General features: G+C 32.6%; 1 protein-coding gene across 2 annotated transcripts in view; it reads left to right on the top strand.

The window, feature by feature from the left end:
- The first annotated feature begins 231 nt into the window (after positions 1-231).
- LOC129223934 (m7GpppN-mRNA hydrolase-like) overlaps positions 232-14346 on the top strand; it is a 75615-nt gene continuing 61500 nt past the window's right edge. Inside the window, exons 1-3 of one of the 2 annotated variants that reach the window (XM_054858314.1) lie at positions 232-436; positions 1196-1317; positions 4591-4742. In XM_054858314.1, coding sequence (XP_054714289.1) covers positions 1235-1317; positions 4591-4742 — 235 coding nt within the window. In that variant the 5' untranslated portion in view covers positions 232-436; positions 1196-1234. Of the gene's footprint in view, positions 437-772; positions 1019-1195; positions 1318-4590; positions 4743-14346 lie in introns of those variants that run through there. The other variant, XM_054858315.1, reaches the window with a different exon arrangement.

Here is a 14346-nt window from a genome sequence, read left to right as displayed (position 1 = left end):
GTTATTCATCAAGATACTGTGTCTTAGCAAGGGAACACTGGACAAAGGCAATAATGCAGCAAAGGATACATAAATTCAATTTATTACAAATGTGATCAGCGACATTATATGTTATGTTTTTAATATTAGTGCTTGCAAAATGAAGTTGTGCAACGCTACGCCTCGTTGGCTACTGTCAGATCAGAATTTTCAAATTAATGGCAGCAGCTCATCCACCCGTTTAAAGTTTTTGTTTGTAATTCTGTTTTGACGTAGTAAATTCTTGTTTAAATTTACATGGTTTGTTGAAGTGAAAAATCCATTTCTTTCGCCTTAAAAATTTCACAGTGCTGCCTATAAGACAATTTTAAAAAGTTTAGGTTTTCTGAGGAAATGGAAAACGCTTCATGTTTGCAGAAACTGATCTAAATCTTTTAAAAGTGACATTTGTACAAATGTAAAGCATTTTAGCTAGTTCTATTTTGGACAATTAGTTTATGGGATTGTAATTTTCAGGGCCTACGAGAGGCCATGTCAGCCTTATTGGAAACTAGGGGTCCGGCTTAGAATTGAAGTAGTAAAGTTTCAAAGTTTGGAGTTCTAGTGGCGGAACAAATGGCCCGTCTTGACTTTCGGTAGCCCTGGTAATTTTCTATGAATGCTAGCCGCGAATGGAAGATTCAGTTGTTTGTCTTTCCAGCATCAATAACCTTCAAAACTGATAAGGAAACTGAGGACTCTACTGTCAGCATGCATATTTGAACTAAGGCGAATATTTTTAAGGAAGTTTGTCATTGTACAGTAGTTTCATAAAATTTTAGACTTCAGCTGGGGCGCTCTGTGTGGTCTCTTTAAAGCTAAGAAAGTAAACTTATTAGAAAGGGTTCTAAGGAGAGTCGGAGGGGAATTGCAAGGGAAGTTGTGAGAACTCTTTTAAGATACCACTTGAGAATGGTGAGGCAGCATCGAAATAAAGCATTGAATAAAATTTTATCGAAGACGTCTAAAATGCTTTTGAACGAAAAAAATTTTAAAACTGGTAAAAATATTTCTATAGAAAATTAAAATAGATGAAATTTCAATAAATTTGGCCCTCCTCACAGGTTTTCGGATAGTTGAGCTTCTACCATACTATTTTATTTACATTATTATTATTATTATTATTGTTTTTCAATCATAATAGGTAGAATTGTAATCCATATTTATTTTTATATAGTTCATTTGCGATCAGGGCTATTGCTGAAATTCATCGCTTATGGCTGAGAACTGTACAAACTTACCCAGAAAGACAGTTCAGAATCATCATATACCCACACATTTGTTAAATGATTTAAGCAGGTAAGTAAAAAATCCTTGCCATTTATTGCCGAACAGTGTATGAAATGTCTTTAGTCACATTTTGTCACCAGAGTTTTTGATTTGGCGCTTTGATTTCTAACTCCCCTAAGTGCTAAATTTGACGTGGAAAGTTTTGGATCACTTTGTTATTTATCGTGATTAATACCTGTGCTTGACTCAAATTATAATTTTCTTTGAAAAATAATTTTCTTTTGTACATTTTACAGATCTCTTTAAATATGCTATTAGCAATCTGTAGTAATTATCTTTTTTTTTTTTGTATATACAAAAACATATATATGTATTTATCTACATAGGATACTATATATAGCCTCATAATTTGGGAGAATTGATTGCTTAGTTAAAGATTAGGCGATAGACCAGGACTTTTCATTTTTTACTTGTTCCATTTTAAATTTTTTAGTTTCTGCAGTGTGCACTGATATTTTTTCAGTCACAAGTAAGTGCTCAAATGAGTAAGTGGCACTCAGCTAAAAGTTTCTCTAATTCCCATTTCAGAAAAATTTGGCAAGTTTGAAACTAAATACTACTATTCTGTTCATGTAACAAGGTCATAAAACTTTTTTTGAAGGCATGAAAAAGTCATGGAAATTTTTTATCCAAATTGAGTATGAACCCTGTATAGATACATCACAGCTGCTTGGGCCACCACACGTACCTGTGATTTAGTCATACTATAAGTCAAAAATTTGGATCATGGCCTGATACGTAAGGCATCAGATTAGTAACCAATGGGTTCAGGGTTCTATGCCAGTCAGTCAAAGATGATCCGTGTTCATTAATGGTGACAGGGGCATGTTAAATATGTCGTGGCACGAAGTTCTCCAAGTTCTGATTCGAAATCTAATGCTTCTGAGGGTGCTGGACCAGAGATTGCTTGTCTTCTGGTCTGGATAAAAAAACAGTTGTGTTCTAAGTCCCACCAAACCAGTTGAACCACTTATAGTTTTAGGTACAGGAAGCCCTGGAGTGTGAAATGGGAAATATAAATTAACAAATTAAATATTATGGTTTATTTATTTATTTTTGACATTGATGAAAAAAACATTCGTCCCACTGCAAATAAACCACAGCAACATATTTGAACTTTTTTAATGTGTAATCTAGTGATAAAGGACAGATAATTATTGTGATTAAAGAATTAAGAATTTAAGCAGGGGCGGCAAATAGGGGGGTCAAGAGGGGGCGGTTGCACCCCCAAATCTTTTGAGCAGAATGATAGAAAATATGTGAATTTAATTTATGTAAGTCGGAAATCCATGTTCATTAAAAAAAAAAGTCTCGCTGGTTCTCAGTAGCTATTTGATGAAACTCGACACATTCCTTGACTAGAAAAAGTGTTTTTCGTTATTGGGATGATGACTTAGAAATTCATGAAATATTTTCCGGCCTTTTCTGAACATAAAAAATTGATAGAGAATCATTGTTAATTTTAACTAAAGAAGACATTTCTTCAAATAGGCTAAATATTTCATACTTGTGTGCCCAGTGTAACGATGGTATGTCCAATATGAGAGGCTCGTGCAAAGTGGTGTTGTTGCATGATTTTTAGAAGAAAATTCTTTGATATTTTACAATCACTTTTATGCTCATTTTTTAAGTGTATATTTATTTAATGAGTGTTCATCGCTTTCATCTGCTAGAAACACGTTTCAGCTGCTCAATGCGTTATATGTTTTCATAGAACCTTATTAAAATTTCATGTGATTATTGAATTAAAAAAAAAACATATCAACAAATACCTTTTTTGGGGCTCTATAATTATGCAATCTCGGAGTGACACAAGTTGGTCTTCAAGAGTTAAAACCATAAATACATTTCTCTATAACTTCAAAGCAGCGATTTGATGACTGGAAGAATTATTGCAAAACAATTATTTCATTGGTGAAAAAGCTCATGCCCTTTAGCATATATGACTACGTTAGAATTTTTATTCAATTTCTTTGTATTGAGGAAAGTTTTTGAAAAATGTTTTACTCTATCAAAACATCTTCAATCCGCTACCCTTAATTTTCGGACTATTCAAGTCACAGTTCAATCTAACAATTAATCTGTGCACCATACTACCATACTTCAATCGACAATTGAAACTGAAAATAAGTTTTTACATATAGATATATATTTCAACCAAGCGTGAAACTTTTCAAAAAAATTCTTCCTCCGAGCCAATTTTAAAAAGGTGAAAAAAAAAAAAAAAATCCACATGATGATGTCAAGTCAAACATTGATTTTTTAATATTTTGTATGAAGTAATAGATTCAGTTTCGAATGAAATTAACACAAGATTTGATGATAATTATTTTTCTGTATGGTTGGCTCTATATTATCTGGATTGGATTTTGAAGACGAAAAAAAAAATGTTTCAATTATGAGTATTCAATTTTTAGCATAAGGCAAGAAAAATTACAAGCACTATACCGACAGACCGGTTATCACATCCAGAGACTGCAGTTTGGTCCTTGTTATGGACTCATCATTCTGGAATAGTGAATAACAGAGCTGGAGGCAGATGACATCTCCTTGAAGCTGAGAGCGCCGATGAGACTAGATGATTCAATGATGAAAAATTAAGCCCCTTACAATTTTTGAAGTTGCCTGGGTGGTTTTGAAGAGCTAGATGTAAAAAATGTTTTTATAAATAACTTTGTTACTTCAATTATTTTTTAACTATTCCTATCAGCTCAGCCAGTGGAGAAAGATTTTTTTTTAATCTCTCAGGAGGTTAGAGAATTATTTTCGAAGCATAATGGGCAAAAAATTCAAGCGAAGTCATATATGCTAAAAGGCATGAGCTTTTTCACCATCTTTTCTATTTAGCTGTACTGGCAAAACAGCACGACACTGGGCACTGATTAGTAACACGATTCCCTGTTCTTCCGAATTTCAAAAATCATACATTAAAACTTTTCCAAAAGGTATAAAAACTTTAGTATCGAGATGTTTTGTATGATAACTTATTAGAAAGTTAATCAAAATTTTTAATAGTTTCTAAACACTAATTTTTATTCATATTAAACCGATTTTATGACCACTTCCTGTTAGCTAATTTACGTTTGGGACCGCACTGTGGTAATACCTATTTAAGAAACTCGACCCCCCAAATAAAATGCTGAAATGCCGCCCCTGAATTTAAGTGTTTGTGTTTCTCATTAAATCTCTCAAAAGTGTGTGTGTGTTTTAATGAAGCATAATTCTGTTGTTCCCTATATAATATGTTTGACAATATGTGTCTAAATGTTTCTTCTTCATTAGTCGATTCATCATCAATGTTCCGGAAGAAGAACGTGTGGATCTCATCAGAGTTTGCTTTCAAATAGAGTTAGCTCATTGGTTTTATTTAGACTTTTATTGTGAAGAAGATGGAAGGCTGCCAAAGTGTGCTCTTAAAGATTTCATTCGTATAAGTATCCTTAACAAGTTGATCTCATTGTTTTATTTTCATTAAAAATAAAGCAATGTTGACAGATGGTGCAAATGGGCATTTAAGGTACAACATAGAAGATCTCTCCCTTGTTTTGTTGTCTTGCGTGTAGGAAGTTGTCCATCCTTTGCAGATTTACTCATATAAAGTATCTGGCAATATTTCTCTATCACTTTTGCAATTTTTTAAGAAATTTTTTAAAATAATTTAATTGTGAAATTAGTCCTATGAAATAACGTATCAAAAAGATCTCCAACCAGCTATTTTTGTGCAGAAATTTTAATACTAAGAGTTATTTCACATTCTGTTCATAATATATGATTTAAGTATAACATTTGAGGCGGCTATGTACATGTTTTTTTGGCAGTAAAAAAGTTTTGAGGGAAATTCTAAAATTTCAAAATAAATGAGTCAAATTGAAGTATTGTCTGAAATATCATATTCCCTGTAGACAAAGTGTCTATTATGATGAAAAGGAATTTCTAAAAAGTATTGTTTAAGGTGTTCCTAGACATAGATGAGTGATTCTCCAAAAACCTGACATTTTCCAATCACATTTTTAATAAAAATAAAAATGCTGAAAAAAATTATACTTACTTTTTGTTAGGAACTTATTAAGAGAAAAATAGAGGGAACTCACTTTAACTATGTTACACTCTCAAAGAGGGGGGGGGGGGCAATTTTCATATAGCAAGAGACTGACAAGCAGCACCAGGAGAGTTACAAAATAAATTTCTTTATATGTTATCTGAAATGTGACTATATTAATGAAGAAATAACTAAAGCCTAAATCAAAAAGTATGGTTATCAAATGACAGAACAAAATTTATGTAAAACCTCCCTTAACGGACACCCCCAGTTTCTTCGAGTACAAGTCCCACCTAAGTTTTTCCATATTATTCACTCTGAATAGCTTACACTCCGAATAACTGACATTCATTTCAACGAAAAAAAATTGATTGCTACATTAAAGCTTTCTTTAAGTCAGCCACACACAGTATGATAAAATTTATAAAAAGAAAAGTTACCTTCTCATTACCTGCGAATTATTTTATGGTTCAGGAAATACAAACATAAAAAACAAAAAGGGAATCAGCAATATTAATAACATGTATTTTACTTTTAATTTAAAGCAGCTACAAAATTTATAGCAACTTCACTAACGTATTCGAGCAACATTTAGATAAACAAATGTCTAACCAATAAATCTCTTTTGGAACAATTTGATTCGTCTGAACTACAGAAAATAAAATAAATAGAATTATTTCACTGGTACATTTTTTTTATTTATTGTTTGCCAAATTTAACTTTCTTTTTTTCAATCAATCTTATTTTCCAACTAATGTATTTGAAATAAATCCTTCTGTTCTACAACATGCATTGCATTACCAGTGCTTGAGAAATAATGCTAGGAGCGTGATTTTTTTAGGACAGGAGTATGACATTTTCCATACAATTTGTCTGTTGCATAAGCCCAGGATTATAATTAAGGTAACTAATGTTATTTTTCGTTTCTAACTTCTTAATTCAACTACACACTATGAGTAGAATCATTATTTTTCTTTTATTTAACACAGAAATTTTGTCCAGAAGAATGCCACCAAAAATGTTATACCCATTTTTGAACCTTAAAGTTTTAGTAATAACAGCAGACAAATCATATGAACTTAATACTCGAGAAATCCAACAAAATGGTGATAATAAACAGTGTTGTAGCACAGCAAATCAAAAATTCCTTTTTTAATGTATAATAATTGAACTCATTCCTATGACAGGAGAATGACATGAAACCTGTTGACAAATTTTAAAACGATGTACCTTGATGATTTAAATAATTCAATTTATTTAAAGAATACTATTTTATACCTTTAAGCATGCTTAATTTTGTACTACAAATTGAATTTGTGGAATGTTGATATAAAAATTTTAAGCAATTTAAGTCCATTTGAGAAATAGATGGGGACACTCCAAAAGTGTGATTTTCTGGTTATTTAAAAAAATTTTGTAGAAAAAACTAATTGAGTTATTATTGTAATAAGAGCAGGCTAACATCAGATAAGTTATTTCTAAATATTAAAAAATTTAAAACACTTTCTGAGTTAAACAATTTTTGTGTTAGGTTACTGGGACATAACATTGTTAGGATTTTGGAGAATCACCCAGATATACTATTAAATAAATTATTACATAACAGTGCCAGTAACCTTTAATATTCAGTTTTTGAAATAGTTGAAAAATATTTTATGCATTATTATTATTATTTTTTTTGAGCAATCGCGATTGCTTATTGTTCTCATTTTACTGTTTTGATGTCCTATCATTTTATTTTCCCACCCGCACCTGCTGCCAGCACCGCCGTCACGTCGACCGGCCTCACGATGCTGCTCCTCTTGCGAAAATCGTCTCCAGGTTGCGTCCATATCCTATGCACACACGCATACACACACTCATGCCTGCGCAGACACAAACACACACTCCTACACACACACAAACACACACTCCTACACACACACACACACACACATACTCAGTGGCGGATCTAGCCGATCATTTTGGGAGGGGCCATTGAAAATTTATAAACAAACTCCTCAGAAATTTTATTCAAATGAAATGTTAAAAACTTCTATCTTTAGAGACGTTACGTGAGGGGGATGGATTAAAGAATCTCCCGTCAGGAAAGAGTTTCGAAATAGAAATTTCTAAGTAGTATTTGAAAATCAGGGTCCTAAAAACGTATTTTAGGCTATTTTTGATGATGTAAGAAGATAGGTCAGGGTTCGGGTGTTGACCCCAAAATACTTTTTGAAAATGAAGCTTAGAAACCGAAATATTCTGTTGTTAAATGTTGAGAAATTAGGAGAGGGGTGGGTGCTCTTCTAGCTCTTCTGCTGTCAAGCCTAAAAATGCATCTTTAGGCAATGTTTGCCGACATTAAAGTGAAAGTGGGGGTGTTTAGAATGTTCCCTTCCTGGAAATATTTTGTCATTGAGGCTCTAAAAATCCAATTTCAAGCTATTTTTGGACGTAGTATTAGAGAAAGGGATGCAAGGTTCGTGTGTGAGCTCTCCTTCCAAAAATCTCGTTTTAAAGCTTTCATTACGATATCAACCGGAAGGGAGAGGGGGGGGGGGGCTACCGGAAATCATGTATAATTGAAGCTCCAAAAATGTCCAGTTAAGCCGCTTTTACAAGTTAAAGGATAAAAGCTTGGAAAGCTAATCTCTGTTGAAAAAAAAATCTCAATTTAAGTTCTAACATTCAATTTTTGGTTACCTTTTGTGGCATTTGCGGAGGAGCAAGGGAAAAGGGGGCTCTCCTCCAGAAAAGTTTCGAAATTAAAGGCATAAAAATGCAAATTTAGACTCTCTTTGGTCTCGTAAGCAATAGGTGTGTTCTGAGGACAACAGCATTTAAAGATCGCCCAAGTGTCTAAAGTTGGTATCAAGAAATGATGTAAACGATGGAGCAAAATTTTGGGAATTATAATTCTGTTTCGAGGGGAGGAATATAATTTCTCTCCCAATTAAAGATCTAAATTTCTTTTAAAGTAAAAAACATGTGTTAAATTTTATTGTCTTCTCATAATATTTTTTTTCTTTAAAAAAATCCTACAATCTCAAGGTTTTGGGAGGGGCCATGGCCCCTATGGCCCCCCTCTAAATCCGCCTCTGCACATACTCATGCCTGCACACAGACACAAACACATATGCCTACATACACACACATGAACGCCTACACATGCACACACATGCATACATACACACATAGACACGCACCCACACACATGCACCTACACAAACACACACACATGTGCCTACACAAACACACACGCAAATTCATACACACACACGCTCGTGATTGCGAAAAACATAATTTGAAATCAAGATGCCAAGAATTCAAATTAACTTTATTATTATTTTTTTTTTTTTACTTTGCAAATGATTCCATTAAAAATGGAAAATGCTCACTGTTTTAATTCTGGCATTTTTATTCTAATATTCTTATCTGGGGAAGAAGAAAAACTGATGATTTAAAAAATGGTAATGCCTCATGTTATCGGGTAAAGACACCAGTCACAGACATACTTAAGGCATCACTCTCAGGTTAACTCGGTTTTCTCAGCCTTCTAATGTATTTAGAGTTTTTAAACTATTTTTCTCTTCTGCAGCTACATCTCATTTAATGTTTGGCTGAATCTGGGTCCTCTGAATTAGTTAATTCTTTTTTTACAGTCGAACCCGCTTAATGGAATAGCCCTTTTGCCACGCAAAAATATTCTAATAAGCAGGATATTTCATTAACCGGGATCAAAATAGTGTATTACATTGGTTTAGTACATTGAAAATGTATTGTATTAAGCGGGATATTCTTTTAACAGATATTCTATTAAGTGGGCTCGACTGTATTTGCTAGCTTTCAAAAAGGTCCGGCCTCCAGTAACAGGCACACCAAAACATGTTCGAAATTGGCTTCACATTCGAAAGCCAGGGTTGCCACGCACCGGGAAAACCGGGAAAACCTGGAATTGTCAGGGAAAATGAAAATGGCCGAAAATCAGGGAAATGTCAGGGAAAATGAAAAATTGCTTTTATCCGATCGTTCTTAGCGCGGCCTGCGGTCTATGACGTCAAAAAAAAAAAAAACTTTCTGCCTTGTTTTTTTCGCCGCCATTCCCTTCCCATTCGTCGTTTTGTCATTCCCCTTTTTCTTTTTCCCCCTGCAGTTCTTTTTATCAACAACTCTGCCATTGGCATGTGCGCCAAAGCAGTCGGCGTGCACCATAGCAGTGCACCATAGCAGTCAGCGGCGGACATGCGCAGAAGGTACTTCTTTTCTTCCTCGTTTGAGCGGGCTCTGTTTAAGCGCTGCTTGTTTACGTCAGCAGTTCTGAAGTTGTTATGATGCACAGCACGTTGTTTTGTCTGGGAGTGCCACTGAAGTTTTTAATGAGCTGCAATAATCTTTTCATATTTTATATTATTTCTTTAAATTAATTAATGTAATCGTATTATTCTAAACAATCTTGTTCTGTAAATTTAGTTCATTAGACAATTTTAAACTTAGAAAGTTTCTTTTTTACAGAAGTATCGCTAATCTTTTAGTATTTTGGTAGTGATCTTTTAAGACTTCCAATGCGCTTCTTTCTTTCAAAATAAAAGTAATCCGATTAAAAAAAAATCTGCACATCAGAGAAGTTTCTGATCAATGCTCAAACTTTAACTTTATGACAGGGTGCCCACAGGAGTGATTATGGCGAAAGTTGCGCCATCAATTTTTTTTTTGGGGGGGGGGGATTTTTAATTTTTTTTTACTTTATTTTTATTCAAATTATTTACTCATATTATTTTACTTTATTATTTTCATCTGTGTGTGTGTATTTTATTGGGGAGCGAGCACACTTTTTTTTCAAAACAACAATAATTAAAAATAAATAAATAGGTAAAAAAAATAAAAAAAGAGGGTTAAAAATAAAAAAAAAAGCGCTAAGGCGTTCGGAAATATTGGGGGGGGGGGGTGCTATTGAACTTGGGCGGGGGGGGGGGGAGCACCCTTGTGTTATGAGCAACAAACAGGGGAAATATGTGAAGCTAAAAGGTGCATGATTTTTTTACAGGCCAAAGTCTAAAAGCGCTTTGAGTTCAATGGATTGGAGGGGTAGACAGCAATAATTGAAAAAGTTTAGGTTTCATAAGTTTTAGTTCAGATTATTTTAGCAATTAACTTTATTTTTGTGATACAGATGTCACAATTGCTAATTCTGCAGTTCTTTCACTTGATGTAAGGCAGCGGCTCCTCGCTATTAAAAATTAGATATGCTACATTTACATTAATTGTTTATTACAGTGATTTGCTTCACTTGTGTTAGTACATTCGGGGAAGTTCAAAAATACACTTTAAAAAAAAAGGTTTCTCCTAGAAAACAGGACACCACTCAATGTTTTTAGACTTGTGGATAGTAAAATACTGGAGGAATTTTAACTTCCTATCCCAACTGAAAGAGGGTGCTCGACCCCCTGCCTCAAACTTCATAAGTATGAGGAGGGGGTTAAAAAAATTCATTGAACTGAATAAACAATGTTACATACTATAATCTACACGAGTTATATGCATATTCATTGCATTAAAATAATTACTTACATAAAAAAAAAACAGCTGGGGAAATTAAATGTTTCTAAATTTGACTTTTTCTATGCTAGAGCTAATGTTAAATGGAGGGGTCATTGAGCACCCTCCTAAAATTTGAGCAAGAAGCTAAAACTTTTACAGCACAATACTATTAGTAAGTCTAAAAAAAATAAGGGGTGTCTTGGACTCGAGCCGAGAGAGGAAAAAAAAATTGAACCACCCTTATTACATATTTTTGATTATTTCAGCTTGAGTAAATTAAATTTGGTAGCCATTGTTTGTAAAGTTTGAAAATGAGGTAAATTTTATCAAAATTTGAGATGTATATATTAATGTTGCAAGATAAAGGTGGAGATTGATAACCTGGAATTTTTCTCAAAACCACCTGGAAAACCTGGAAATGTCAGGGAATTTCATTCTTGAACTTCTGTGGCAACCCTGGAAAGCCCACTTTTCTGCATTGAAAAAGGTGTTCCTTGGAACCTCAAAACGTGTGTCTGGAAATTTGTGTGATTAAACTTTGTTATATTTTTCTTTTACTTTTTTGTGCTAAGGTTTTTTATTTCTCATTTTCACTCATGTTTCATCTTGAGATCTGGGATTAACGAGTCCATTTAAACTTATTTCACATTGTCCTAAGAGTTATCATACTTAAAAAGAGGCTATGAAAATGAACATGCTTTTCTCCTCCGGATCTTTTATCACTTTTTCATCTTAAAATTAAAATAGAGTGATTTCATGTTACAATAATATGCAATGTTTGTTATCTTGGGAATGTTAATTGACTTCTTCATGTCATTAGATCATTTGCAAAATGTGAGAATCTTAGAAAACACATTTAGCTCCAAGAAAAATTAGTAAATAATAATTTACTAAAACGCAAAGTTGAACTAAAGAGACAAAATTGTTTCCACCACTAAATTATTAAGCTGAAATTTAGAAATATTTTGTTGGAAAAATAAAAAATAAAATGAAAACGGTGTTATGAAAATATGGCACAAATTTGGATACAGTTCTGAATGACTACTTTTGGGAATCTATCTCATATTGGTGAAAGATATGAGCATAAAACTTTTAATGGCGGCAAATATGTTTTTTTTTTCCATTTATTTTATTTTATTTTTTAAGTCTGAATTGTTTGGTAATAATTTTATGGGTTTTTTCATTGTACAAGAGATGATAATTTTATGAAAGAAACAAAATGGTTTTGACAGATAAAGTTCAAGTTTTTGTAGCAGAATTAGTACTTTTATGGTAAGAAAAAAGGTTTATGGTCTTATTCTTATTTAACTAATAAATAAACAGTTAAGTTAAAAAATTAAAAATTCAAAAAGTTTCAAAACTTAAAATTTTTTAAAAATATTTTATCTGCTTTCATTTTGTACATTTAAATCTTTTCAGTTTTTATGTATGTGTGTAATTTTGAAGCAAAATTTAGACATCTATAAACATTAGAAAAAATTTTGTGTTGGTTTCAAGAAACTGATTTTAAAAGTAAAATGTGGAAGGAGTTCTTGCTAAAATGTATTATTAAGTTTATAAATGGTCTTCTGAAATGAAATATGTAAAAGTAAGAAAATGACAAAGGTTTTTTCTTTAATTTTCCATTCTAAAGAATTTTATAATGTATCTAAAATTTCAAGTAGCAAAAAGAATTGTCATAAACCTTAAAACAGTAAAAAATAATGGATTAAATATTACGAATGTTGTTGTTGTTGACGTGTCCGTCATAAACTAATACAGAAAGATTGGTGGCATTGCCTCAAAAGATTGAACTTCTTTATTAACAGATAAGACAACACAAGAAATATTTACAGCAGACAGAGAGAAAATAACCTCCATGGCACTGCGGGAATTGAACCTGCAACCTCCGTTTTGGGAAGTGAAGCTTCTACCATATAGCCACGGAGGCCCCAATTTTTCCAAAATTATAAATATAGAAATACTGAATAGGAATCAATAACCAAGATAAATAAAGCACAAATCACTAAGATACTGAAAGTAGTTATTTTAATACTACAGTGAAGACCATTAATCAGTGTACCCCATCTAAAGTTTCAACACACAACAACAAAGTCATGAGGGAAGGTGACATAGCCACTGTATTTGTACTTAAGGAATCTGGTTGAAATTCAACCAATGAGAATTGAAGGACATGAGACGATAGCATCAAATCAGAGACCAAAGAATCGAACACTAATGAATTAAAATAACACAATGATCAATAGTTATAGAAAGAAGATGCACTTCATATATTAGAGAAAAAAAATAAATTTTTACTTGAAAATAAGATTTTTCTCAAGCTAATAAACTTTTCATGTGTCCAGATCTTAGACTAAAAGACATTGATATTTCTTGCAGGAGAGTAATCAAAATATTGGCCTTCCCTTAAGTTACTGCTGTGCCAAAGGCAAAAGTCGTATCTGCAGCCGAGTTCAAAACAAGAAAGAGCTATTTAAAATTTTGCGCTTCCATGCAGGGTTGGCAAAAACCCGGGTTTTTTTTAAAAAAGCCCATGGACCCAGGGTTTTTTGGGTTTTTTTAAATAAACCCCCCCCCCCAAAAAAACCCCAACTAAAGTTGGGTTTTTTAAAAGAAATGTGGGGTTTTTTGTCCTTTTTTCTGGCAAATGTGGGGTACTTGTAGCATATTGTAGGGCAAGTATATGGACAAAGTGCAAAAATTGTCTGCGGGTAAAAAAAGCTGAAAAACTAGTTAAAATTCAGCGTTTTCTGAAGAAAAGTATAAAAGACGAAAAAACCCAAGAATGGTGAAGTTTCATATTTTTTTAATTTTCATTATTACCAACAGTTAAGACAAAGTTACTTCTTGAGTGATAAAATCTATTGTTTGTTTTTAATTACTACAATTTTTTTTTTTTTTTTTCATTTTACTTTATTGTATTTCATTTTGTTATGCAAAACTACTGTAGAACCTCAAGTAGTTTAAATCCCTTTTTACTGAATTCCAGCTTAATCAAGACATTTCTTTGAATTTTATGTTGCCTGTTTTTCTATTTCTGTGTACAGAGTAAGAAATATTGAACTTTTTTGTAAGATAATGAAAATACTGTGCCTGTTCTGTTTTCTGTCGACCGTTCTAAAAATTTGTTTATTTCTAAAAAATATATCTTGTGTTTATTCGAGATTTGTGACGCGTTGGTTAGCAGAAAATAATTCACATGAAAGCCTTTTAATTGGATTAGTTTCCTCTGTACAATCTACAAATATTGAGAAAATCAGACGTGACAGTACTTGGTCAAGGTAATTTGAGTTATTTATTGACCAGTTAAAGAAAAAAGTTAAATACATTTGTTTAAAATCTTTGAAGTATTTTTTTAATGCCGTTAAGAGTTAAGAAATACTATTAAAGTTCAAAATTCATTTTTTTGGTTCATTATGGTGGATGTGGATTTGTTCTTCATGTGGTGAAGAACAAATAAAAAAGAAGTTTAAATTGTG

The sequence above is a fragment of the Uloborus diversus genome, chromosome 6 (assembly GCF_026930045.1).
Source record: "Uloborus diversus isolate 005 chromosome 6, Udiv.v.3.1, whole genome shotgun sequence".
In the NCBI taxonomy this organism is placed as follows: domain Eukaryota; kingdom Metazoa; phylum Arthropoda; class Arachnida; order Araneae; family Uloboridae; genus Uloborus; species Uloborus diversus.
The sequence above is the reverse complement of the archived record's forward strand: the minus strand, read 5'-3'. Positions and strand labels throughout refer to the sequence as shown.